The sequence below is a fragment of the Geotrypetes seraphini genome, chromosome 6, assembly GCF_902459505.1.
Source record: "Geotrypetes seraphini chromosome 6, aGeoSer1.1, whole genome shotgun sequence".
In the NCBI taxonomy this organism is placed as follows: domain Eukaryota; kingdom Metazoa; phylum Chordata; class Amphibia; order Gymnophiona; family Dermophiidae; genus Geotrypetes; species Geotrypetes seraphini.
Genome location: NC_047089.1, coordinates 28,565,623 through 28,593,143, shown reverse-complemented (window position 1 = coordinate 28,593,143; position 27,521 = coordinate 28,565,623). Strand labels below are relative to the sequence as shown.

The window sequence follows — 27,521 nt, the reverse complement described above, 5'->3', positions numbered from 1 at the left end:
GAACTGTGCTCCAAATTTAAAAAGATGCACACCAGGACTCTCCTGACATCCTGTCTCCTAGAATGTTAGACTCACTGAGCTGCAACTGTGCATGGGTAACCTTGAGCCATGCCACAACATGCACAAACTTGGATTGAACAAACCTGCTATTTTCTTTCTCATGCAGGAAGATAAATGATTGAATGCCCCTGTACCTCGGGCAGGCAAGGTAAATGCTCCAACGCTCATTGAATTCCTACCAGCATTTACCTCGCCAGCCCACGGTAAGAAGCTCTACCGCGGTTTAGTAAAAGCCAGCGTTAGTGACTTCGCTCCAAATATGAATTGAACTTGATCAGATTTGAGCTCTTGGGCACAAGCCTGTCCTCTCTATCAACGACCCATCCCAACTGCCTAAACCAGCAGTTTAGAACGCAGATGATCCGCCGCTTTTCGCAGGCTCGTGACTCCAACAGCAGCCCAGCGGGCACAACATCCCTCTCGTGAAAACCCAGAAACCCGCTAAAGGGTTCACATTCATACTTTGCCTAATATTTCCCCCATTCAGATCTCGCTAAACTGTTTTAAAAATGTCTTTCCTCCGAGCCGTGTGTTTACAAAGCACAGTCACGAAACAACGGTTTCTACCGCTCCCACGATCGTGCTCGCAGTCCGCTCGCGCAACCTTCGCGCATGCGCGTCGCCCAAATACTTCCGGGTCCCCGGATCCTCTTCAAAACCTTCAAAGTTAGGGCTTTCCAGGCACTCCCCCCTCCCAAATCTCAGACACCTCCTCGCGCCTTCTTCCCCTCTCCGGGGAAAGGGGATAGTCCCCCCCACCCCCGGTCCCGGAGCCGCGCCAACCACGGCCTCCCACTTACCCCCGCATAGGTTCCCGAACTTCCGGGTCTTGGCTCATGCGCGGAAGTAATTCGTGAAGGAGCAGCAGCCTGAACTTTCCTCTTCCAGCCGCAGCCAGGCTTAGACCCGGCGCGCTTATGTGCGCGCCCCTTTACCTGCCAACCCGGACCCTCTCTCCACATCCTAGAGAGCCGCTGGTAGACTTCGTGCCGGTCCGAGGCACTCGGGTCTCGGGGTGGCCCTCCACAACCCCCAGACTCCCGCGATTTCCCAGGTGAGCTTCCTAAAGTCCACTTCGCCACCCCCTTCCTTGGCACCACCCTTGCCTTTCTCCACTCAACCCCTTCAAATTTAAACGGTTTTTAAAAAAATCTTCGGGTTACATTAGTGTGAGGCAGGTTTCAAGTTTTGGTTCCTGAAATCTGAAAATAAAAAAAAGTTCAATAATGACCATTAGGAGTTTACATTTTGATACAAAAGTAGTGTGTAGAGGACGATTTACTTGGTGGATAAAATGTAGAATTTTGTACGTTAGGTGCCATTGAGTCCTAGCGACTTGATGAATTACAGATCTAAAAAGAAATCGGTTTTGTGCTAGTCCAGTATTGCACACACTTTTTAATCTAAATTCCTCTATGTGAGGATGCCTATATAGATTTGATTACAGAGAGATGGACTGATTTAAATGCATCTTCTTGTCCCCTCGTATCCAATGAGTGTAACACCCCAGATCCTCAGCGACACCATTCTGGATTCAGTAGATTTTCATAAACCAAAGCTTGATGTGTCAGTTTGTCACTGGATCTTTGTAGCTCAAGTAGCTAAAATCTTTATCACCTCAAGTCCAGTAAGCAGTGGCATATCTGGATTGCCTACCAGCGCTGGACATAGACCGCGTTGGATGCGCCCCAATCTTCCTCACACAGTATTTTGGATGTTTCCAAGCAATTTATTGTTATGTGGTCAAATTACATGGGACCCCAGAAGAAGGTTTTAATACCGAAACATGGACTGTGTCGGGTCCATACCATAGAACTGATACTGTGTACTACAAGGATTTGTCAAGGATATGCCCCACTTTTACCTGTGAAAATTTCTAACCATAAACTTTTCATCATCAAGATCATTGTTTCCACAGTTTTCTTTCTTCTTGGTTGTCTCCTTTCCACTGTGGAACCCATTGGTGATGGATTCTCTTTTGCTTGCCTTGTACGTTTTGAATGAGGCATTTTGGAGGTTTATATTGTTCTTTGCTTTTGCCAGTGTTGTTTTGGATCTGGATAAGATCCTAGGAGGATTCCTAGAATGGGATCTGGGACTTGAGTTGTTACTGAAGCACTTCTTGAGGTCTTGGTTGAGTAAATTGTCACTGGCAAGGAACGTCTTAATGTGCTTTCAGATATTTGGTGGACAGATGTGTTCAGGAGTGAGTTATATGTGCCTGTTGTTTTCTCACTCCAGGTGCAATTTCTCAAAGTGGATTGGTTTTGCACATATATAGACAGGCATGAACCTCGCTTCTACTCCAGGGCATGTGGAGTATGATCTAAGTCTCTCAAATTTACTGCTAATGCTCTCCTGTAGTACTTGCGTTGTGCCAAAGAGAACTTCTTTCTGGAGTTCATAAGATGTAACATATATAGGCATGTTACATCTGGTTAGGATGTGCATCTAGCAGATTTGTGAGTGAACTGGGGCCCAGTACTCTGCCATTAAGTAAACAATATATAGAGTGGTTGTTCACAGCACAGTAGCTGGGATACGTCAGTTTGTTCCTACAAGTTAATTTATTAGGTGGATCACAAGAAGGCTACCGTCAACTGCTGGTGGATAAGTAAAGGTGTGAGAAAGGTTGGTCAAAAAGATATCTTTGTGTGCTTGTCCAGTAGTAAGTGGAATGATTTGTATTGTAATAAAGAGATTATATTGCATGGTTAAGCATCTTGTAAAACGCTTTGTCTACTTATGAAAATGCATAACTTATTACACCATCTTCATGTTCTTCAACCGCCAGCCCGCAAAAATCTCACGCCGGTCTGCAAAGGACCAATGTCCCCCGCAAGCATCGAGTTAAAAAGGTGGCTCACTGCAAATGCCTCGTGGACCACCCAGGCAAAAACACCAGTGCAGCCGTCCTCCAGGCAGCGCCGGGGCTGCTAACGGGAAGCACGCATGAACCTGGTGCAGTAGCCGATGGGCAACTCTGGGTCAAAGGCCACTGGAGAGCTGGAGGCGGGCAAAGCGGGTTTCATGCGGTGAGTCTGCCGACTGTGCTGCCCGAAGGTATCTGCTGTGCATGCACAGCAAGCCACCTCCTCCCCAGCCTGCACTCTCCTCTTGGTCCTCCCAGACCCGGCCAAAAGGAATGAAGGTCCCGCTGCTGCAACACGTGGCAAGGAACCGGAGCAGCAAGACAGAGCTGAGACGCGATCTCCCGAGCCCCCAGGTAGGCTGAGGAGAAGCCTCCTAATAGCAAAAGTCACTCTTCCCCTCCCCCCCCCCCCGGTCTCCCTTGGCAGTCCAGTAGCGGCACCCGAGTCTACACTAGCACTCCTCAACCGCCGGTCTGCAAACCAATTCCTCCATTTCTGCCGGTCCATAGGTACAAAAAGGTTGAAAAATTACTGCTCTTGATGGTTGGTTCAGACCAATTCATACTCCTCTTACTGACCTACAGATGCACTCACTCAGCTGCCCCTCACTATCTCTCTTCACTTATATCCCCCTATGATTTTCCCTCCCCCCCCCATGAGCTCCGCTCATCTGGTAAGTTCCTCCTATCTGTGCCCTTCAATTGCCAACTCCAGACTCCGTCCCTTCTGCCTTGCTGTGCCGTATGCTTGGAACAAGCTGCCCGAATCCCTATGGCAGGCTCTGTCTCTGACAGTGTTCAAGGCCCAGTTAAAAGCCTACCTCTTTGAGAGTGCATTCAAAGCCTAACTCCTTTCACCTTGGGTTCTGCATCCCCAACCCTACACTTTTCCACTATTTGGGACCCCTATCTTAATTCTTTATCACCTCAAATGCGCAGCCAGACTTTGAATCAGCTTTGACAACCCCTGTCATTACAGTGGTCTGTTTTCTTTCCACTCATAACCTCGGAACTACTTCTAGAGTTGGGGGGAGGGAGAGGGGGTTAGGGTTGGAACTATAACTGTTGCAGTTTCATCATTATGTTCAGGGTTTCTTATGTTATTTTGAGAATTTGATGGAATGAATGTTCATTTTCTGCTTGGATTTGATTGTACCCTGTTGGCAATGTCTGTTGTTCTTGTTTCTGCTGCTCTGTTGTCATTAATAAAAATTGTTTAAGCATAATACAGGCACAACATATGCACCTATGTACCTTGTTAGCCTAAGATCCCTATTCTAAACCTACCCTCTGTGACAATGATCTTCATTGTATGGCCAAGGCTGGGTAGTTCCGCAGTATGCACTAGTAGACTTTGGAGAGTGATCTAAACTTTTTCAGTAATTGCTCCTTTTCATTCTTCCAAGAAATAACTGCTTGATACTTGTATTGTGTGTCCTAGTTACAATGACTACAGCGGCCAGGCCAACGTTTGAACCTGCAAGAGGAGGAAGAGGGAAAGAAGGTGATTTGAGTCAGCTTTCAAAACAGTATTCCAGCAGAGACCTCCCATCCCACACCAAAATCAAATACAGGTAAAGAGTTTCACAAGCAGTCTCCCCATACAGGGCAAAGCTCACACACTGTTCACAGCACAAGATCTGTCATTCTGCAAGAATAAGGAATTCTGCTTTGTTCACCACCATGATGTGTTCTTGAATGGTGATATGCCAAATTTCTTAAATAAAATTGCAGAAAATGTAAAGCTCTGGTAATGTATTTCTGCTAACTTTTTCTTAGTTCTGACTTGATCACATTGTAAAGGATAGATACATGAACAGGAGTTACGAACTTCTAATACCTTAAAAAAAAATATTCCAGCTTAAGAACATAAGCATCACCATACAGGGACAGACCAAATGTCCATCGAGCCCAGTATCCTGTTACTGATTAGTGGCCAATCTATGTCTTAAGTTCCTGACAAGATCCTAAAAGTGTAAAACAGATTTTATGCTACTTACCCCAGTGGATTTTCCCATTTTAATAATGGCTTATGGAGTTTTCTTTTAGGAGCTTGTCCAAATCCTTTTTAAATCCTGTTATGCTAAATGCTTTTACCACATTCTCTGGCAGTGAATTCCAGAGTTTAATTACACCTTGAGTGAATAAATAATTTTGTTTTAAATTTACTACTTAGTTTCGTTCTCAAAAGAGTACACAAATGATTTACGTTTCCACATTTCACTCCACTCAGTATTTCATGGATCTCTATCATATCTCCCCTCAGCCATATCCTTTAGCTTCAAAGAGCTGTGCCTCAAAGGGAAGTCCCTTCCCCTTTATAATTTTTGTTGCCCTTCTCTGTACCTTTTTATAATTCTGCTATATCTTTTTAGAGATACAGTGACCAAAATTGTACACAGTATTTGAGATATCGCACCATAGAGGCATATTCAATTGTACTGATATTATTTTGGTAGAGTGGTAATATTGTGATTTGCAAGGAATTCACAAGTCTTTTTGTTCATATAATTTTGGATTATTCATTGGTATATGAATTGGTTCCTTACTATTTTTGGTGTACTCTTGAGGAAATTTTATATAAAATTATATAATTCTGTACACAATGGGCCCCTTTCACAAAGCCACAGTAGCGATTCTGCTATGGCAAACGTACCTTAGTCCATAGGAATTAAATGGGCTTCGATGCATTTGCCATGGCGGAATCGCTACTGTGGCATAATAATTTTTTCAAAAATTCTTTATAATGCTTCATAGTTTTATTTTTAGTGGGGTTTTGTTGTTTTTGTACAGAATTTCCCCATGAATCCTTCCCCAGGCTTGAAATACGCTCCTTCTTTTTTCCATCTCAGTCTCCAACTTCCCCATTTTCTTCTGACCTCCATCTGCAGTTCTGTATCCCTTTAACTCCCAGCAAGCATCCAAATTCTGTCTAATTCGGGTTCTTTCTCTGCACACTTACCCCTACCTCTCTTTCCCAGGCACATCCCTCATCGTTTATTCTTTTCCCTCCTCTCTCCAGATTTCATTGTTTTTTCCTCCCCTCCTCCACTTCCCTATGGCATACTCCACAAAACAATAGCATACTCAACCTTGCCCTGCCCTCTCCCTTCCCCTATGATACACATGCTCAGCCTTGCTCTGACATCCCCATGGCTTCCATACAGTCTTGCACACAAAGGGGATGCCTTAGATGAAGGGGAGAGCAAGATTGAGAGTTCATGCCACAGGGATGGGAGGGACAGCAAAGAAAGGCTGAGCATGGTCATTCAGTCTTACTCTTCCCCTCTCCCTGTGGCACCTCCCCATCCTTCTTCAATGACCATCATCCCTGTATGCTATTTACCGTACTTGAGCTTGGTTTTCTCATGCCCCTGCCCCAATTGCATGGCAAGAAGAGGTGCATATTTGGGAATTGGGCCACATCCTCTTGCTCCTCCTCTGCTGGCCTAGACCTGAGTCTTCATTTGAACCGTACCAGCTTGTATACAGTTATGTGGTTCAATGAACAATCGGACGTAGGCAAGTAGAGGAGAAGCAAGATGCAGTCCAGTGTGCACTTTCTCCTTGTCTCTTGCTGCACAATCTCTGCTAAGAGAAGGATTAGAGAGCTATGAATGCCAGCGCATGTGCAGAATTCTGCGCTACGCATATGTAAAGCATTCTCCCAAGAGTACAAATGACACATTTATCACCACTAAGAAAAAAAAAAAAAGGGAAGCAGCTGAGAAGGGTTTATCTGTTCTGCTTTTGGAATTTACTGTGCACAGTTTATATTTTTAGAACTTCAGGTATTTTTGACTTCAACTCTGACAAGAGTTTGACATTTTAATAATTTTGCATATGGGATTTTTTTTTTTTTTTTTTGGAACGGCAGTTTTTCTCTAAATTTATGTTTTTGATTCAGAAGATTTTCTGCTCTTCTTTATTTCCCCAAAGATGAGAGAAACCAATGATAATAGTGGAGTCTCCTGATGAAAATGTTAATCAAGTATGGTTTGCTTGTTTCTAATCTTCCTCAATGGATGCAAACTTAATTTTGGTGATTTTTACATTGGAACCAGTGAAATCTTACCTCATTCGGAGTCTTTCTTCTCATAGCAGCAGCAGCAGCATGATGCATGTTGTGTGACAAGACTGTACATGTAGGGCCTCTTTTACTAAGCCGCGCTAGTGGGGCTAACGCGCGCGACTTTTCATCACGTGTTAACCCCTGCGCTGGCCAAAAACTACCACCTGCTCAAGAGGAGGCGGTAGCGGCTAGTGCGTCCCGCGGTTTAGCACGCGCTATTACACATGCTAAACCGCTAGCGCGGCTTAGTAAAAGGAGCCCTCAGGGTTCTTTTTACTAAGCTGTGTTAGGCTTTAACACGCGGAATAAACCTCAACGCCAGTATTGAGCTGGTGTTAGTTTTTGCACCTAGTGCGCGGTAATTTCCTGCGTGCGCTAAAAACGCTAGCGCACCTTAGTAAATGGAGCTCTTAGATAATGTCAGTCGAGTAGTGGGAAAGGAGAGAGACATGTTGGCCCTCCAGTCTTGAGAGCTGCGGCCCCAGTCCTTTCGTGCTAGCAGACGCAACCACAATATGTTTGTGAAATCCTTCTTAAGATTATAAAAATAGTTTAAGATAAATCTTGAAAAATCTAAATTGTTGGTGGTGGGTAGTTTAGATGAGATGATAACCGAATGTCCTAAGTTTGCTGCTAGTACTGATAATATTCTTTGGGTGGGTGAGTGGGTAGGGTTTTTTTGTTTTTTACACTATTAGATCTTATGTGTTAGATATTATAGTGCTATATTGGAATTACTTGGATGATATATTTTTGTGCACTTGTTGTTGGATTTGAAAATGAATAAAGATTAAAAAAAAAAGATAAGATAATATTCTTTGTTAAATAATTTGAAGCTAATTTTTGGTTCTGCCTCTTGGAAAGAGATGTGGCTACTTTTGATTAAGAAAGTTTATTTTAAGCCTTGTCTAGTTTGACCAATTAGCGCTCACCTTTCATAGAGTTATCTGCCCCAGCTAGTTACATTAACAAGAGCTCTCGAAGAGGACACTTGTATGCATATCTCTCATTAAAATCCTGTCATTACGAAAGGTTCCTCGACAGAACCTTTTCTTTTCAGGCAGCCACACTGAATACGTGGCTTGCCAAAATTGCGTTAGAAGCTTTCTCTTATCTTGATTTTAGAAAACAGATAAAAACTCAATTATTCAATAGACTGGCAACCTAATGTATCTTATTACTTACTTATAATTTTTATCTCATTTTAAATTGTTTTTATCTTCCCACTGTAAGCTTTTAACTTTGCTGAAATTTTAGATGATTTCAATTTTAAATATCTATTTGTACTGTATGTATAATGAACCGCCTAGAATTCCTGGGTATGGCAGTATATAAAAAATAAACTATTATTATTATTACTACTACTTTTTATTATTTCTAAAGTGCTACTAGATACATGCAGCACTTTATATTAAACACGCAAGAGATGGTCCCTGATCGAAAGAGCTTACAATCTAATTATGACAGATATAGAGGACAAAGGTGAATTTATGAAACTTGGGTGGGAATTACAAGGGACTTAAGAGGTAGGGGGTGGAGGGTAGCAAGAGGGAATGACAACAGATATGGGTGTTTTACAAGTTGGCAGGATAGGACCTAAACGCAGCTTCAGAAAAGTGGGCTTTCAGCCTGGAATTGAAGACTATCGGAGACGGAGCTCGACACACTGAGTCAGGTGGGTTGTTGCAGGCATACGGCGCAGCACGGTAGAAAAGACGGAGTCAGGAGTTGGCAATAGAGGAAAAAAGGGTACCAACAAGAGAGACTCTCCCAACGAACAAAGTTGCTGGGGTGGGGAGAAGAGAGGAGAGATATGAGGAGCTGCAGAACAAATACGCTTGTAGGTCAGTAAGAGGAATTTGAACCAGTGAAGCAACTTGAGGAGAGGGGTAACATGAGCATAATGACCCTGCAGAATACGAGGCGTGCAGAAGAATTCTGAACAGATTGAAGGGAAGAGAGATGGCTTAGCATAAGACCCATAAGAAGCAAGTTGCAGTAGTCCAGGCGAGAGGCGACAAAGACGTAGATGAAGGTCTTGGCATTGTGCTCAGAATGGAAAGGCTGGATTTTAGTAATGTAAAGTTTTGGTGGTCTGTTGTACATGCGAAGAGAAGGAGAGATGATTCCAAGGTTGCTAGCCAAGGAGACAGGGAAGATGAGAGCGTTATCCACTGAAATAGTGAATAGAGGAAGGGGAAAGACAAGGTGCTCAGTCCTAGACACATTTAATTTTAGATGACAGTGAGACATCCAGGTAGCGATGTCAGAAAAGCAGGCTGATTGTAATGTTCTTTCTATAGGGCTCTCTGGAATGCTTCTCACTAGATTATGGGTTTTGCAATCTACCACCACTATATCAAGTTTAAGTGAGCATGGGTGAGAAAAAGCTTCCTCATTTTTAGCCCAGTTGCATTGGTTGCCAGTCCATGAATTAGGCCCAGTTGTATATGTCTAAAACAGTGATTCTTAAACCTGTCCTAGGGGGCCCTCAACTAGTCACGTTTTCAAGATATATCTAATGAATATGCATGAGAGAAATTTGCATGCCTACTACATACTTTATAGGCAAATCTTGCTCATACATATTCATTAGGGATATCTTGAAAACCCGACTGTCTGGGGTTGTCCTCCAGGACAGGTTTAAGAACCACTGGTCTAAAATGTTAATGTTAAATGTTCTGGTTAAAATTTCTTCATCCCTCTAGGATTAAGGGCTAGATTCACTAAGGACACCGATTGTGTCCCAACCACTTTGTGATCCTGACCCGATTCACTAACCTTTTGGCCGATCCTGTCCATACCCAATCTGATCCATGCATGCAAATGAGGGAAATGGCATGCAAATATAGGAAGGCAGTGATTCACTAAACAATTTAAGGAACACCGACTGGGCTGGCCGATCAAAAAAGAAGCGACTGCTGTGGACCAGTCGTGCACGTCTTTTCCTGTTCTCTGCTACCCTAAAATCCCTGCCCTGCAGCAAAATCCCTGCTCTCTGCCGCTCTGCTCTCTTCCTCCTAAAGGAATCGGCAATCAACTCTCTTGCTCTGCCCCAAAAGGAATCGGCGCCCCGACTCTCCTACTCTTGCTGCCCCGACTCTCTGCTCTCTGCCGCCCTTCCCTGTAGTGCGAGTCCGTGGTTTTAACCCGCGGGTTTAAAGCGGAGCTGCACTGCGGGGAAGGGCAGCAGAGAGCAAGAGAGTTGGGGTGGCACGGGCTCACGAAAAGGAGAAGAAGCAATTATCAACACAAAAAGTCCGCTATATGCCAAGCTGTATATTAGAATATGTTGCCGATAGGAAAAGAACATTTCTTACTAGTGAGATTAAACGTAATGGCCCAGAAAGTACAAACAAGTCACTGCAGTTAAAGTTCATCTGTTTCCTTTCTGCTAAGGTGATTCCCCCATGCCTCAAATTTACAGCTCATCCTTGCGCGGAGAGCATGCACAGACCATGTACAGGCAAAGAAGATGGTCTGGACATGCGTCGGGATCGTTCTTCAGCGATCCATGTAGTCGGTTTGGGGCGTGCCTCTGATTGCAATAATTTGTATGAGGACGCGTCGTGAATCAGCCCCCCCGCCCATGGATCGGATCACCCATGGATCGGATCCATGGGCTTAGTGAATCTAGCCTTAAGTCTTCTTTTTCCTAAAAGGGAATAGACTTGGTGGATAAAGACAGGTTGTTCACCCTCTCCAAGGTAGGGAAAGCAAGAGGGCACTCTCTAAAGTTAAAAGGGGATAGATTCCGTACAAACAAGTTCTTTTTCACCCAGAGAGTGGTGGAAAACTGGAACGCTCTTCCGGAGGCAGTTATAAGGGAAAACACCCTCCAGGGATTTAAGACAAAGTTGGACGGGTTCCTATTGAACCAGTACGTAAGCAGGTAGGGCTTATCTCAGGGCACTGGTCTTTGACCTGGGGGCCACCGCGGGAGCAGACTGCTGGGCACGATGGACCACTGGTCTGACCCAGCAGCGGCAAATTCTTATGTTCTTATGTTTAGAGTACATTTGAAAAACTTGTGTTATCCCAGGACAAGCAGGCATGATATTCTCACATGTGGGTGACGTCATCTACGGAGCCCTGATGCGGACAGCTTTTTCAAGCAAACTTGATTGAAGATTTAAAGTTTGCTCTGCTGCTCCACGCATGCGTGTCTTCCTGTTCCACTAGAGGGCGCATCTCCCCCTCGTGGTCTCCAGTTCAAATTTTTCCGCTGAGCCTAGAAGACGTGTTTTTTTAGGCTCTGCCCCAACTGCCTTCTAGCACCGCAATTTTTTCTTGTTTTATTGATTTAGTCGCTGTGCGCGCTTTTATTTATTTTTTTATCTGTTCCTGCTTCATTTTGACCGACCCGGAGGCTTCCGGGTCGCCGCGGCCGCGTGGCTACTTGGGCCTCAGCCAGTTTCGTTTTTCTATGTCCCAGTCTTTGACCGGCTTTAAAAAGTGCACCTGGTGCGAGCGGCTTCTTTCCATCAAAGACCCGCATCGCCGGTGCATCCTCTGCCTGAGGGCCGCCCATCCAACCGACTCCTGCCCCCAGTGTGCTACTTTTCAGAACCGGGCCCTTCGTCGAAGAAAAGCCCGCATGGTGGACCTTTTCACCGCCGACCAACCCTCTACCTCGGCCTCAAGGTCGGCCCCGGCCTCGACCCCGGCCTTGACCTTGGCCCCGAATACCTCGGCACCACCTCGAGACTCGACCCCGAAGACCTCGGGACAGCAAAAAGCCTCGGCCCCGGGTAAGTCTCCTCTTCCTTCTTCAGGTTCCGCACCAGCGAAGAAGCCAGCCTCGGGGACACCGGCGACGCATGGTGGAAGCCCCATGCTTTCAGCCCTGGCGAAGCCTTCCAAGCCTTCGGGCCGTGCCTCCACCACACGGGAATACTCTGATACGAGGTCGCCCCAGGTGGAGTGCACCGAGGCATCGGACATGCCCTCGATGCTGTCCGTGCCCGTTTTCCAGGACCTGCTCCGGGAGATGATCTCGTCGGAGCTGACCGCTGCACTTGCCCATCTACAACCGGCCCCAACCTCGACCTCGCGTGCGCCGGACCAGCCTGACCCTCAGGGCAAAGTGCGCCAGCTTCGCCGCATTCCATCCTCCTCGGATTCCTCCCCGAGGCGCCCGAGACGCTCTCCCTCCTCGGACCGCCGCGGGGCAAAGCGTCGCGCTAAAACGATCGAAACCTCGAACCGCCGTACCTCTAAGAAGGCCCGGAGTTCTCCCACACTACGAGGCAGTTCACCGACGCCCCGTACAGGACCGCTGAAGGTGACTGAGTTATCACTCTCCAACCCTCACATCCTCCTAACTCCCCCTCAGACTGGGGCTCCGAGCCGAGGTCCCAGGCTTTCGCCGAGGGAGTCCGGGTCGAGGTCACCGATTCGACATCGATCGGTACCCCGTACCCCGGCATCGTCTCAGAGGGGCTCCTCGAGACGACGTAGGTCCTCGACCCCGGAACACTGCCACAGTGTTTCCCCGGTCTCGGAGCGCGGGTCAGAGCATGAACCTCGATACTCGAGGGAAGCCTCCCCGTCCTTCTCCGCCCGACGGAGGTCTCGTTCACCGTCCCCACACGGGGCCCCGGGAACGTCTCGCCCCTCCTTCACTCGCTTTGTCCAGGACATGGGCCACGCTCTGGACTTAGACCTCCAGTCCGACTCAAGATACTCTAAAGAGTACCTGGCGGAACTAGATTTACCGTCACCGCCCAGAGAGTCCCTTCGCCTACCGCCCAATCCGGTACTCCAGCCAGCTTTCTTCAGGAATCTGGAGACCCCCTATATGGTAACAGCTGTCCCCTCCAAAATGGAGTCCAAGTACCGTACAGTACCATACCCAGGTTTTGAGCAACCACAGCTCTCCCACCAGTCGCTGTTGGTAGAATCTTCCCTGAAAAAGGCTCACCCCTCCCGGGTCTCAGCGGCGGTCCCCCCAGGTCGAGAGGGTCGGACCCTGGACAAGTTCAGCAGAAGACTGTACCAGAACTCTATGATGGCCTCTAGGGTACAAAGCTACACTTTCACCTTCACGTCCTACTTGAAACATCTCATTGGACTGTTGGGAGCATTTGCGACTGACTTGCCGGCCTCACGCCAAGGAGTCTTTAACCTGCTCCTGGAGATCTTCTCCAACCTACGCCTCCATTTATTTCACGCGGCCTATGATGGCTTCGAACTTTTCCTCCAGAGTGGCAGTCTTCGCTATCGCCATGCGCCGCCTAGCCCGGTTACGCCTCGTCGACATGGACCCCAACTTACAGGACCAGTTGGCTAACCTCCCCTGCGTGGGCAAAGAACTTTTTGATGACACTATCGAGGCAGCTACGAAACGCCTTTCGGAGCACGAACGCTCGTTTGCCTCCCTCGTTCGGCAAAAACCAAAACCACCAGCGTCCAGGCCATTCAGGGCCCCTCCTTGCCGCTACCCTCAAAAGTCTACCCTGCCTTCTAACGGCCTCCACCCAGACGCCCGCAAGCTCATCATCGGGCTCCGCCCAAGTCCCAGCCGCCTGCGACCGCCAAACCATCCCCGTCCTTTTGAAGGGATAAGCGGATGGGGGCTGGCCCCCTCTGCCACAGCCCCAGGCCTCCTTCCCATTGGGGGACGCCTCAGAGCCTTCTACCCGCGCTGGGAACAAGTCACGTCGGACGCATGGGTCCTTGGCGTGATCTCATCAGGATACTCTCAACTTTCGGGAAAACCCTCCAGACAATCCTCCAAGGACGTGCCCTCCCAACCGAACTCGGTTACCCCTCCTTCTCTCAGAAGCTCGAGAACTGCTTCGCCTACGGGCAGTGGAGGTGGTTCCCCCCGACCAACGGGGGAAAGGGTTCTACTCCCGTTACTTCCTGGTACCAAAGAAGACGGGAGACCTGCGGCCAATTCTAGACTTGAGGCGACTCAACAAATTTCTGGTGTGGGAAAAGTTCCGGATGCTTTCCCTACCGATTCTCTACCCTCTTATCGACGAGGGCGATTGGCTCTGCTCCCTCGATCTGAAGGAAGCCTACACACATGTTCCAATGCACCCCGCTCACCGCAAGTACCTGCGCTTTCAGGTGGGGAACCTGCGCCTACAATACCGAGTCCTCCCCTTTGGCCTGGCGTCGTCACCCTGAGTCTTCACGAAGTGCCTCGTGGTGGTCGCAGCTGCCTTACACGCGCAAGGCCTCCAGGTATTCCCCTACCTGGACGACTGGCTGATCAAAGCCCCGTCCAAGGAGGGGGTTATCTCAGCGACCCGACAGACTATTATTTACCTTCAGGATCTGGGGTTCGAGGTAAACTTCCTAAAATCCCAGCTGCGCACCTCTCAGTCCTTACAGTTCATCGGGACCGTGCTAGATACGGTTCGACTCCGCTCCTTCCTTCCCCCTCCACGTCAAGAGGCGTTAGTAAGTCTGAGTCGAAGGATTTCGCTGCTGACCTCGGTATCAGCTCGGCAGATGATGACTCTTCTGGGCCACATGGCCTCTACCGTCCACGTCATACCCTTCGCCCGCCTCCACCTGAGGATTCCTCAATGGACCCTGGCCTCCCAATGGCGTCAGGACCCGGGACCCAATCGACCGTCCCCTGACAGTGACTCCTTCCTTGCAACGATCGCTCCTCTGGTGGGCCGACTCTTCAAATCTATCCAAAGGTTTACTTTTTTTCGCCCCTCCACACAGCAAGGTACTCACCACGGATTCGTCGGAGTACGCTTGGGGAGCTCACCTGGATGGCCTACGCACTCAGGGGATGTGGTCAACAGAGGACTGCCGCTGCCACATCAACGTGCTGGAGCTTCGGGCCATCTATCTCGCCACTGTGGCCTTTCAACATCTGCTCCACGACCGGGTGGTTCTTGTCCGAACCGACAACCAGGTAGCAATGTACTATATAAACAAGCAAGGGGGGACGAGGTCTCGGGCCCTCTGTCAGGAAGCCCTGCGTCTCTTGAAGTGGGCGATCTCCAACAACATCTTCCTCCGAGCGGTGTACATACAAGGAGAGCGGAACTGCCTGGCAGACAGACTCAGCCGCCTCCTCCAGCCACACGAGTGGTCGCTGCACGCTCAAACCTTACGACAGGTGTTCGAGAAGTGGGGGACTCCTCAGATAGATCTGTTCGTCTCCCCCCTCAACCACAAACTCCCTCAATTCTGCTCCCGGATGTACTCCCCGGACCGCCTCGAGGCCGACGCCTTCCTCCTAGATTGGGAGGGAAGGTTTCTATACGTGTTTCCGCCTTTTCCTCTGATTCTGCGGACGCTGGTCCATCTCAAACCAGTGCGAGCCACTATGATCTTGATTGCTCCTCAGTGGCCACGCCAGCCTTGGTTTTCCCTTCTACTTCAACTCAGTACCAGAGATCCACTGCCTCTGTCTCTGTTTCCCTCTCTGCTATCGCAGAGCCAGGGTTCACTGTTGCATCCAAATCTTCAGTCTCTTCATCTGAATGCTTGGTTTCTCTCCCCCTGACTTCTCCCCCTGTGTCGCAATCAGTCAAGGAAATACTGGAAGCCTCGAGGAAGGCCTCGACTAGAACCTGCTATTCCCAAAAGTGGACCAGATTCTCGTCCTGGTGCTCCTCGCACGACCAGGACCCGGTGTCGGTCCTGGTCCCCTTGGTCCTGGAGTATTTGCTCCATCTTTCTCACTCCGGCCTGAAGACCAACTCCATTCGGGTACATCTTAGTGCAATTGCTGCCTTCCATCAACCCCTGGAAGGAAAAGCCCTTTCACTCTATCCCTTAGTTTCTCGTTTCATGATAGGTCTTTTGAATGTCCACCCTCCTCTCAAACCTCCCCCGGTGGTTTGGGATCTTAATGTGGTCCTGGCTCAACTCATGAAACCCCCTTTTGAGCCATTAGACAAATGCCATCTGAAATTCCTCACTTGGAAGGTGATCTTCCTGCTCGCACTCACTTTCGCTCGGCGAGTTAGCGAGCTACAGGCGCTAGTGGCGGACCCACCTTTCACGGTATTCCATCATGACAAGGTGGTCCTCCGCACTAACCCTAAGTTCTTGCCTAAAGTGGTGTCTGATTTTCATCTCAACCAGTCCATCGTCTTGCCAGTATTTTTCCCCAAGCCCCACTCTCACCCCGGAGAGAAGGCGCTACACACGCTTGACTGTAAGAGAGCGTTGGCCTTTTACCTCCAACGCACTCAGTCTCATCGGACAGTCCCACAATTGTTTTTGTCCTTCGACCCTAATCGGCTGGGTCGCCCAGTTTCCAAGCGCACCTTGTCCAACTGGTTGGCTGCTTGTATTTCTTTTTGCTACGCTCAGGCTGGTCTCGCGCTGCATGGTCGAGTAACGGGACATAAAGTCCGAGCGATGGCAGCCTCCGTAGCCTTCCTCCGGTGCACACCCATTAAGGAAATCTGCAAGGCTGCCACGTGGTCTTCGGTTCATACTTTCACCTCCCACTACTGCCTGGATACATTGTCCAGGAGCGATGGCCGTTTCGGCCAATCGGTATTGCATAATCTATTTGCTTAAATTGCCAACTTCCCTCCATCCCTTTTCAGTTAGCTTGGAGGTCACCCACATGTGAGAATATCATACCTGCTTGTCCTGGGATAAAGCACAGTTACTTACCGTAACAGGTGTTATCCAGGGACAGCTGGCATATATTCTCACAACCCGCCCGCCTCCCCGAGGTTGGCTTCTTTGCTGGTTAAGTGAACTGGAGCCCACGAGGGGGAGATGCGCCCTCTAGTGGAGCAGGAAGGCACGCATGCGTGGAGCAGCAGAGCAAACTTTAAATCTTCAATCAAGTTTGCTTGAAAAAGCTGTCCGCATCGGGGCTCCGTAGATGACGTCACCCACATGTGAGAATATATGCCTGCTGTCCTTGGATAACACCTGTTACGGTAAGTAACTGTGCTCTACAAAGCTCCTTGCCTGTGGGCTCGGCTGTTTACTGAAGTGAGAATTGTGAAGACCTGGCTTTTAAAAGTATTTTGGATTTTTTTTTTTTTAGATACTAGGGGGGTCAAATCCTTTTGTTGGTAGGAGTTATTTGATACTGACTTTATAATGTGTATTATCTATATATTCTTTTTTTTAGGTTTTATTGTGGTATAGTATAAAAGCAAAAATGCCTCTTATTTTTTTATCTCTATACTCTGTCTTGAACCTGCTGTGGTTAAAGGTAACTAAATTAAATTAGATTAGATGATCTAATTTGCACCTCAGCAAAAATTCCTTATTCTGGCTTCGCTTGTATGTCAAAATTTTTTTAACCAACACTGGGGTTTCTTTTCTCTCCACGCTTAGACAGACCACACAGGATGCTCCTGAGGAGGTGCGCAGCCGGGATTTCAGGAGAGAACTGGAAGAGAGAGAGCGAGTTGTTGTAAGGGAAAAAAACCGAGACCGACCAACTCGAGGTAAAGAGACATATCACCCAGTATCCTCAAACACTGAATAAATAAGATCAGAATACCCTAGAAGTAAAAAAATATGTTTGGATGCTTATTATATTAAATCTTGGAGCTGGTTATATGAGCAGAAGTTGGATTGAATTTGCATAATTATTCAGCAGTGTGTATAGTTATTGCTACCTAATATACCCAATTCAGACATAATTTATTGTTTTTAAATGATGTTTCCCTGCAGAGCACACAACATCATCCTCTGTGTCTAAAAAACCTCGGTTAGACCAGATCCCAGCAGCCAACCTTGACGCAGATGATCCACTCACAGACGTATGTTTCTCCATAGGAATTAAGTCGGTTGTCATTCAGGTTCAGTGGTCAAAGCTGAGCATCAAACTCTATTTTTTAAACTTGGTGACCTCCCTGCTTGCTTCTCTCACATTTGTTATCTCAGTAAACTGAAATGAATGAAAATAAAAGATCAAATGATTTTGCCCTTTTTCAGCAGTGGACATTTCTGTAAGTCAGCAGTACATACTGGTGATTGTACAGGACTTTCTAGTCCTTGCTAATCTTTCATCTGTGTGTTGTCATTAGTTCCTTATTTCTCCAGACCATTCACAATGAGTGGGATATGTGCTTTCCTGCCAGCAGATGGGAGATCGAGAACTACTAAGTGGGATCATAATGTAAACAGCCCAGAGCTCACCAGTATTTCTCGGTCTCCTCAGCAGACTGGTGAGTAAATGTGCAGCTCTCATCCAGTGTGGCCTTTTGGCCCCATATGTTAAAAAAAGGAAGGAAGTAGAGGGCATAATTTAGTGCCAACCCCCCCCCCCATGGGAAAGTTAATATTTTGAGGGGCCTAGCTGTGTCTGGTTGCCCTATCCTAAAGGTTTCATATTCTGTTATTCAGGTCTCACCCCCCCCCCCTCCAAACTCCTTTAGAAGTTGTCCTGTGTGTTGGCCCCGATCTGCTACTACTGGAAGGAATACTTTGAGTGCCTCCTGAGAGCAGAAAGAAATGGCTACCAAAATGGAAAAAAAAAATAAAAAAAGAGAAGAGATCTGAGTGCGCTCTTACAGGAAAGGTGACATTTTGCAATGAGCTGCCAATTACTGCCATGATTTTAATGTGGCTTATAGAATGCCATGGTATTTATAGCTAATCTTGTGATAGGGCCAAGAAGGAAAACCAATGTGTATAGAATGATAATGCTGAATTAGGCAGAAGCTTGAATAATAGTGGGGGGGGGGAGTGAAGGGAAGGGAGACTTGAATTGTTAAAGTTTAAACGTTGTCCTAAAGATGATTTGTCTGAAGATCATGTTTGTTCACAATTCAGTAAACATTTAAAGATTGCATTCTGTTTTATCTCTTGTTCACATGGAGTGTCTGATGTATGATTTAAGTAACCAGGTTGATATTTTGTTTCCTTGCTGCCATTAGGAAGATGATGAAGAAGACGAGTCCGAGGAGGACAGTGACGATGACACCGCAGCACTCCTTGCTGAGCTGGAAAAGATCAAGAAAGAGCGTGCTGAAGAGCAGGCTCGCAAGGTCAGATGGATTTCTTTATCTGGTTTAATACACAGAAAACCATTTTTTTTCAAATCAGAGTACTCCAAATGAAACATAAGTAGAAACAAGCCAATATCCCACTTGTAAATATTGTGGCTTTACTGAGTTTTTTGATACTTCTCAAATCGTGGGTCATGATCTGGGCGCAAGCTCCATAGAATTTCATAGTCCTGAGTAGCCCTTGGGTCGCATGCTTTCTGCGTCTGCTCGAATGGGGGTTGCAGCCCCAGAAGGATTGAGGAGTTCTGTCCTAGAGTAACTTGGGGTACTACTTGTTAACCAAAGGATAACTATATCCTGTTTGGCACAGATCATAATGCTAGAAGCCTAGGCTGCAGTGATGGCAACACCTTTATCCCACTATATGGACAAGGTCTAGCACAAACTATTAAAGAGATGTCAAGTTCAATGAAAATCTATTGGAAGATCCTTCTAGTTGGTGACAATGCTAACTCTTGGTCCTGAAGAAGATTGCCATGAGGAAAAAGCCTATGTGGTCGCTTCTTCAAAAAACTTATATGCTCTTTTTGGTTGGTCTTTTAAACAATATTACAACCTATATTGTAGTAAGGAAACTTTAAAAAGGAGTATTTGTTTTCAGAAATATTGGGGAAGACGGGATTCCTTTTGCTCCAGGAAATTGAAGGAAATAATACCGGGAAAAGAATTCAAGTATTAAACCTCCTGCTCTATCTCTTGGAATGTGTACTTATAATGTGAAGAACATTATTAGGGACATTTGGCTGGAGTGAGGATGCCAGTTTTGTAGGATCTGTCTGTCCGCACTCATAGGTTTGTGCATGTCGAAACACCTACACCAAGAACAATAAGAGACACAGACAAGACCCCTTTCTGCGCCGTATGTTTTGAACAAGCTACTTGAATCCCTATAGCGGGCTCCATCTCTGGCAGTGTTCAAAGCCCAGTTAAAAGCCCACTTCTTCCAGAGTGCTTTTGACTCCTAACTCCTCTCACCTTGGGTTCTGCATCTCCAACCCTATATTTCATGTAAGCTCTTCCGAGCAGGGACAATCTATAAATGTCAACATATACAGCGCTGTGTATGCCTGTCAGCGCTATATAAGTGATAAGTAGTAGTAGTAAGGGAGGGGGGAATGAGTGAGGAGTGAGTAGTAAGTGGAAATCATGGAAAATGGGGGGTATATGGCAGGAGAGGAAAGAAATTAGATGGTAGGGGAGAGAGAGTGAGTAGTTGTTCAAGTCTGAGAAAAGAAGGAAACGTCATTAGGTTACACTATGTGTGTTCTTTTCAATTTGTGTAGTTTTATACTTGTTTTCTTATGCAGCTTCACCTTTATAAAATTGCAGTGAAAAGATGCATAGTAGTATGTGACTTTTGTATTGTAGCTTTATATAGAAATAGCAATGGAAAAAAATGCTGTAAAAGATCCCTGCATTTCCTAGAACCAGTGTGGCTGCTGGAATACCGTCTCTTCTCAGAGGCTAACCACAGAAATCTGAAACATTTACAAATAATTTTAGGTGGGATTTGATCTCAGCAGAGCTTACTGCCATTTGTGATGGGGGAGGGGAAGGAGGTGACTTCCCTTTCTATAAGTCTGCCATTATAGTGACAGTCATCAGTAGGTGGTCCACAGGGTACAGCTCCCTTCACAAGCAAATAATTAATTCTGTGAAAGATTAATCTCGTTAAATATGTCATTGTTGCATTGTTAGATTACATTTATATATTACCTTTCATGAACCAAGGGGCTGATTCTTTAAAGGGTGCCTAACAATCTCAACAGTTGGTTAAAAAAAAATGTAATTACATAAGAACATAAGAATCAGACCTTAGGTCCATCTAGTCCGGCGACCCGCACACGCGGAGGCCAAGCTAGGTGCTCCCTGATGAAGACCCTGTTTTACCCGTATCCCTCAACGTGATTTGCAAGAAGCTGTGCATCCAACTTGCCCTTGAATCCCAGAATGGTGGTTTCCGTTATAACCTCCTCCGGAAGAGCATTCCAAGTGTCCACCACTCGTTGTGTGAAACAGAACTTCCTGACATTTGTCCTGGGCCTGTTGCCTCTCAATTTCAGTCCATGACCTCTTGTCCGAGTCACATTTGACAACGTGAATAACGGTGTTTCTTACTCTATTTTGTCGAATCCTTCTTTTTTTTTTAAATTCTTTATTCATTTTAAAAATCTTTCATCAAGTGTACAATATTCATAATCAATACAATGAGACAAGGCACTTGTATATCTTACATTATATTCTAAGCATATAAATGTAACCCTCTCTCCACCCTCCCTCAAAACCCATCATTCATGTAACAAAACCTATCTTTGTATCACTCCCCCCTCCTATTATTATATGATGTCTGACTAATAGGAAAATGGCATTTAATCCATTTTGTGTCGCTATTGATCTTTCTATTCTATATATGTGGCATAATGAATTCCACCAAAAATTAAAGTTTAACCAAGTATGATCTTTCCAGTTATTAGTAATATGTTGGATGGCCACTCCAGTCATGATCATTGAAAGTTTATTATTACTCGATGTTATCTGACTCTAAATCCTTTTATTATTTTAAAAGTCTCTATCATATCCCCTCGCAGTCTTCTCTTCCCCAGGGTGAACAAGCCCAGTTTCCCGAGGCTCAAATTCTCCATACCCTTTACTAGCTTTGTGGCTCGCCTCTGCACCCTCTCCAGCAGGGTTATATCCTTCTTTAGGTAGGGAGACCAGTGTTGGATACAGTACTCCAAGTGTGGTCTGACCATTGCTCTATAAAGTGGCATTATGACGTCCGCTAATCTACTTGTGATTCCCTTCTTTATCATGCCCAACATCCTGTTTGCTTTCTTTGCCACCGCCGTCTATCGCATGGCGCTTAGCTGCATCTAACACAAGTGGGTGCTTCCATGGACAGAGCGTGACTTAGGTGCAGCTAAGTGCGATTCTCCAAAAACTTAAGCTCCTTGGCCTACATTTTGTGTACGTGTTTAGCAAGTTCAGGCACCTAAATTTTTACGTAGCCGCATTTCTTTAAATGGTGCCTAAGTGTGATTGACATGTGGCCAGCACCATTTTTCTAGGCACTGTTTATAGAATCAGCGCCTGTATTACCTAAAATTCAAAGATGTAAATGTACTTATTTGTGTTAAAGTCTGAGCCAAAAAAACATGCAGAAGAAATCTGCAAGCAATTGGGTGCTTTTCGTGGCTTTTTGTCCACTGGAGGGCACTCTCAGCTAACATGGAATAGTGTATGTGTTACAGGTTATGTTGTTAGGTGCTACAGACTCGTGTTTGAGTCCTAGCGACTTGATGAATTACAGATCTAAAAAGAATCTGGTTTTGTGCTAGTCCTCCAGCGTCATCCCCATGGTTGTTTTCAACTGATTGCAGGTCGCCCTATCCACCTGGTTCCTTCGATCTTTCCAAACATGATGTCCTCCAGTGATCTTTTTCTTCTGATAGTAAGACCAAAATAAGAAAGTCATAATTTCATCATTTGGGCTTCGAGTGACATAGCCAGTTTGATCTCTTCCAGAATTCATTTGTTCTTCTGGCGGTATATGGCACGCATAAAATCCTTCTCCAGCACCAAAGTTCAAATGAGGCAGTCTTCTTTCTGTCTAGTTTCCATAGTGTCCAGCTTTCACATCCATAATTGACTACTGAGAAAATGAGTGTGTGGACAAGTCTGATCTTCGTTTGGAATGTTATTTTCTTGCCTTTGAATACTTAGTTGAGAGCCTTCAATGAAGAGTGATCAAATGCTATTCTGCGTGGTATTTCTTTCCTGCTAGTTGCTTCTTTATTTACGAAAGAGCCCAGGAGATTGGACTCCTTTACAACTTCTATCGCCTTCAAGCTCAAAATCTTCATAATCTTCGTCTTGTTTATGTTCAGTTCTAATCCCATTTTATGACTTCCAGCTTTGGCTTTTCTCAGAAAATACAACGCTCATCACCAGCAGCAAAGAAGACATACTGTATCATCTGCATAGCGCAGGCTGTTTACATTTTAACCATTAATGCCCTCTTCCTCCAAATTTGCTTTTCAGAAGATTCCTTCGCCATAAAGGTTGAACAGGTAAGGTGACAAGATGCAACCTTGCCTGATGCCACATTTTATTGGAAACCAATCATTGTTGCCATATTCAGTTCTCACTGCAGCGTCTTGATTTTTGTAGAGGCTCTTTATCAGCTGCGTTATGTGTTTGGGTATTCCCATTTGTGCTAGAGTTCTTCATAGTTTTATCATGATCCACACAGTCAAAAGCTTTGCTGTAGTCAATGAAGCGAAAGAAAGTATAGGGGCTTTGGGTATTCTTTTTTCTTCTCCAATATCCATCCAACATTGGCAATAATATCTCTTGTTCCTTGACTTTTCTGAAACCAGCCTGAACTTCGGGTAATTCTTGCTCATCGTATGATTTGTTGTATTATTTTCAGCAATATTTTGCTGGCATGTGGAATTAATGCAATTGTTCTGTAGTTGTTAGTCCTTGGCGTCACCTTTCTTCAGTATAGGTATGAACAGTGATCTTCTCCAATCGGATGGCCATCTGTTTTCCTTCCAAATCTATTCAGTCAAGTGAGGGCCATGATAGCATCTTCTGAGCCTCTGATTAATTCAATTGGAATACCATCGATACCAGGTGACTTGTTTGTTGATAAAGCTTTAATTGCTGCTATGACTTTTTCTTTTAAAATATCTGGTTCTTCTTTGGCGTCGGTTTCCAGTTCAATTTCCCCCAATGTTATCCTCATTGTCTTTTTTTTTTTTTGTATAAATTTTCCGTTTATTCTGTCCATCTCTTTTTAATGCTTTCTGGATCATTCAATATCATTCCATTGGCATCTTTAAGCATCCCCAATCAAGGCTGGAATTTCTGCCGCAATCTCTTAACATCCTGATAGGCTAATCTGGTTTTTCCGTTCACATGTTCCAATTCAATTTTCTAAGAAATATCGTGTATATTGAGATATCATTCTTGACTTGCCGAACTTGACGTTGAAACACTTGTTTCATTTGTGATACTTTTTCTCTATCACTGGAAAGTTTTGCTTGTCTTTGTTCTGTTCTTTCTCTTCTGGAGTATTTTTTTAGCTTCATCGCTAATTACGGTTTTGATGTCATTCCATAACTCTTTGGGCTCTCTTTGCTGCCAGCCACGGGTCAATCACACTTAGGCACCGTTTACAGAATCGCAGCTAGCGGCAGCTATGTAAAAACTTAGGTGCCTGAAATGTAGGCAAGGGTTTTAAAGGCCTACATTTCAGGTGCCAAAGTTTTTGTAATATCACACTTAGTGGAACCTAAGTCACGTTCCACCCGTAAAAATTCCCACTTAGGCACCACTAAATATCATGAAATAGGCACCTATCGCCCAATTAAATTATTTTTCCCCAATTATTGAGCCTATTAAGGATATTTTGCACATTAAGTTAGATGCCTTTTTAGAATTTGCCTGTTAGAGCCCAAGTAAAGGAGACACACAGATAATAATTTTATAACAGGTCACCTAGGTTGGGAGGCCATGTATGTACCTATTTGAAAGCTGTTCAATGAAGACAACCTAGGTTTCTATAGCCTTACAAAAAGCTGCTGAAATCCTGGCTGAAAAATAGCCATCACATTTACACTTGTTGAGAGGTAAAATATGCACTTATTTTGTGACTCTGCCTGCACTCCTCCCAAATTGTCTCTCCAAACATACCTATATGCAGGTCACTTAAAACGAGAGATAGGAGGCCGTGTCAAAAGTCCCTCCTCGAGGGCCGCAATCCAGTCGGGTTTTCAGGATTTCCCCAGTGAATATGCGTGAGATCTATTGGCATACAATGAAAGCAGTGCATGATGGCTAGAGCTGCAAGCTGAGAACAAGGAAGCCAGGTTCAAATCCCGTTCCAGCCCCTTTAGGCAAGTCATTCAACTCTCCATTGCCACAAGATGCCCTCCGGGGACAAAGAAGTTCTACTGTATTTGAATGTAAGTCACCTAGAGCTTCTACTAAAAAGGTGTGAGCTAAATCAGGGTATGTGACACCCGGGGACCATCATTGGAGCCACGAAACGATTGTCAGCCTTAAGCAGCACATCTAGTGAGATTGTGAAAGTATTTATATTTGTAATGCTCTTTTTTTCCCTGTGATGTTTGGGTGGTAGAGTGTGAGATCACCTCTCCAGCGATCTGAGGCTTTTTTCTTTCGCTTTAAGGATTAATATTGTGCCTGTCTTATTTTGTCTTTTCAATGGAGTGATTCTGTTTGATATTTAAGTTATACCTTTCATCCGTTCCTCTTTTTGGGATTTGTTGTTTTTCTAGTACCTCTGATGAGGAGACATAAACTTCTTGTACATTCAGTTACACCGGTGGTCTCAAACTCAAACCCTTTGCAAAGCCACATTTTGGATTTGTAGGTACTTGGAGGGCCTCAGAAAAAAATAGTTAACGTCTTATTAAAGAAATGACAATTTTGCATGAGGTAAAACTCCTTTTGGCTAAGTCTTAATAATAATATTGTCATTTATAGCTAAAGAGACATATGATCAAGAAACTGTTTTATTTTACTTTTGTGATTATGATAAACATACCAAGGGCCTCAAAATAGTACCTGGTGGGCCGCAAATTTGAGACCACTGAGTTACACAGTACTGCAGGCCTGTGCATTTAAATTGCATTCATATCTCTCTTTCTCTTTCTCTCTCTATCTTTCTCTCTCTCTCGCTTTCTTTCTAAAAATGACATAAGGTTACCAGATATTATGATTGTAAAACATAGACCCATGGCCCCGCCCTGTTCCATTCAAGTCACACCCCATTCCGCCACAGCCCCACCCCCAACCTCTTCTCATGCTCGGAGCTGCGTCGGGAGGGCATGTCTGGGGAAACCTGGACATCTGGTAGCCCTAGTGAAGCAGAAATGATAAAACAATTGTATTACGTTCCTTTCTAATCCCCTCCTCCCCGTATTGGCAGGAACAAGAGCAAAAGGCTGAAGAAGAGAGGATTCGAATGGAAAATATTCTGAGTGGTAACCCCCTGCTGAACCTAACCGGCCCAGCCCAGGCTCCAGTAGTCTTCAAAGTGAAGCGAAGGTATTGTACTATAGTCAGCAGGCAGAAGCGCTGTCCTTGCTTCTGCTTGAGCGTGCCCAATTTCTTGTGTACTTTTTAATTCAGTCTTAGCTCTTCAGTTTGTTCACCAGTCTTCCTGTGCTTTATCCTAAGGCTAAGACAGTTGTCTGAAGAGGTAAGATCCATCCTGTGTCTTTCATGGCAAAACCTGACTCAGAAAGCAAAAACTGGACAAAGTGTTGTGATATGGGGGGATGGGGGAACTTCTTGGAAAATTCAGTAGCAAGCTCTTTACTGCTGCGGCTACCATTGATTTCATTTCATCAGCAAAAAGCAATCAGCAATAACAAAATTCCTCTCCCTGCCTCTGTCCCATCTGACTGAACGAGAAACCCCCGTTTTGATCAAAGCGTTCACCAGTAATGTAGAGCAGTGTTCTTGAAAGTGAGGGGCTATGTTGAACAGTATTTACAGTGTTCTGCAGCTCTGAGACTTGTTCCACTCTGTCTCTGCTGTTTCACATGGATACCTCGGGTGATACACTCAGCCAAGTATTGCGCCAATCTTCCCTCAGGTCAAAGAAGGATTAGCAGCATACTTGCCAGTTAATGAGGGAGAATTTGAACCTAGAGTGATGTCTATTGTCTGCAGAAGCGAAAGACTATAATTTGATTCTTAATGTCATCAATCAGACTAAATTTTTGTCTGGAATTGAGGGGTACTTTTTTATATATATATATATATATATATATATAATTGAGGGGTACTTTTTTATATATATATATATATATATATATATATATTCCATATATATTCCTTAGCTGTAAAACTAAAACAAAGCAATTCTAGAAATATTCACATTATTCAAAACTGTTCTTTTTTCAGATGGGATGATGACGTTGTGTTCAAGAATTGTGCCAAGGGGGTAGATGAACTAAAGAAGGATAAAAGGTTTGTAAACGATACTCTACGATCCGAATTCCACAAGAAGTTCATGGAAAAATATATCAAATAGGACAGTTGTATTTGCTTTTGCAGTGAATGATAAAGAACTGGACAGAATGGCTCAGAAATTTTCTTTATGGAATAAATACTTTAATGCTAAACTATTTTCCTGACTCATTAATGAGTTTTATTTTTTAAGTAAATGAAGACATGGTTTTATGTTACAGGTTTTTGGTTGTTTCTTTTTTTTTTAATTTCCAGCCTTGATTTCTACTTAAAGATTTAATTAAATCATTCTGTGCTCTGTGAGTGTTTTTCCAATTAGTGTTCCAAATTCTGTGTAAATGCTGCCCGAGGAAATAAATCTGGTTTACAGTAAATGTTGTAATTGTCTGTCTTTGGAGAGCGTATCCTCTGCTTCTAGATAAATGCACACTATAGAAAAGTATTAAGTGACTTGTTTTTGAGCAAAGCAGATTCTAGTTGTATTAGAATGTGCCTTTACTTAGGGTATAGAGTCTTGAGCCTTCATCTGTAGCTA

General features: G+C 45.0%; 1 protein-coding gene across 1 annotated transcript; it reads left to right on the top strand.

The window, feature by feature from the left end:
* The first annotated feature begins 743 nt into the window (after positions 1 to 743).
* Positions 744 to 27,289, top strand: CWC15 (CWC15 spliceosome associated protein homolog). Its single transcript, XM_033949964.1, has 7 exons — positions 744 to 1,114; positions 4,374 to 4,506; positions 17,295 to 17,407; positions 17,637 to 17,725; positions 18,845 to 18,955; positions 25,938 to 26,056; positions 26,921 to 27,289. Exons 2-7 carry the CDS (start codon positions 4,379 to 4,381, stop codon positions 27,048 to 27,050), a joined length of 690 nt encoding a protein of 229 aa, XP_033805855.1. The 5' UTR covers positions 744 to 1,114; positions 4,374 to 4,378; the 3' UTR covers positions 27,051 to 27,289.
* The last annotated feature ends 232 nt before the right edge of the window (positions 27,290 to 27,521 follow it).

What these genes read in the sequence shown, in the direction of transcription:
- CWC15 (XM_033949964.1), top strand. Translation starts at nt 4,379, where the DNA reads ATGACTACAGCGGCCAGGCCAACGTTTGAACCTGCAAGAGGAGGAAGA. An exon ending in CCGAGACCGACCAACTCGAG is followed by an intron (nt 17,408 to 17,636) that starts GTAAAGAGACAT and finishes GTTTCCCTGCAG; the next exon opens with AGCACACAACATCATCCTCT. An exon ending in GTCTTCAAAGTGAAGCGAAG is followed by an intron (nt 26,057 to 26,920) that starts GTATTGTACTAT and finishes TTCTTTTTTCAG; the next exon opens with ATGGGATGATGACGTTGTGT.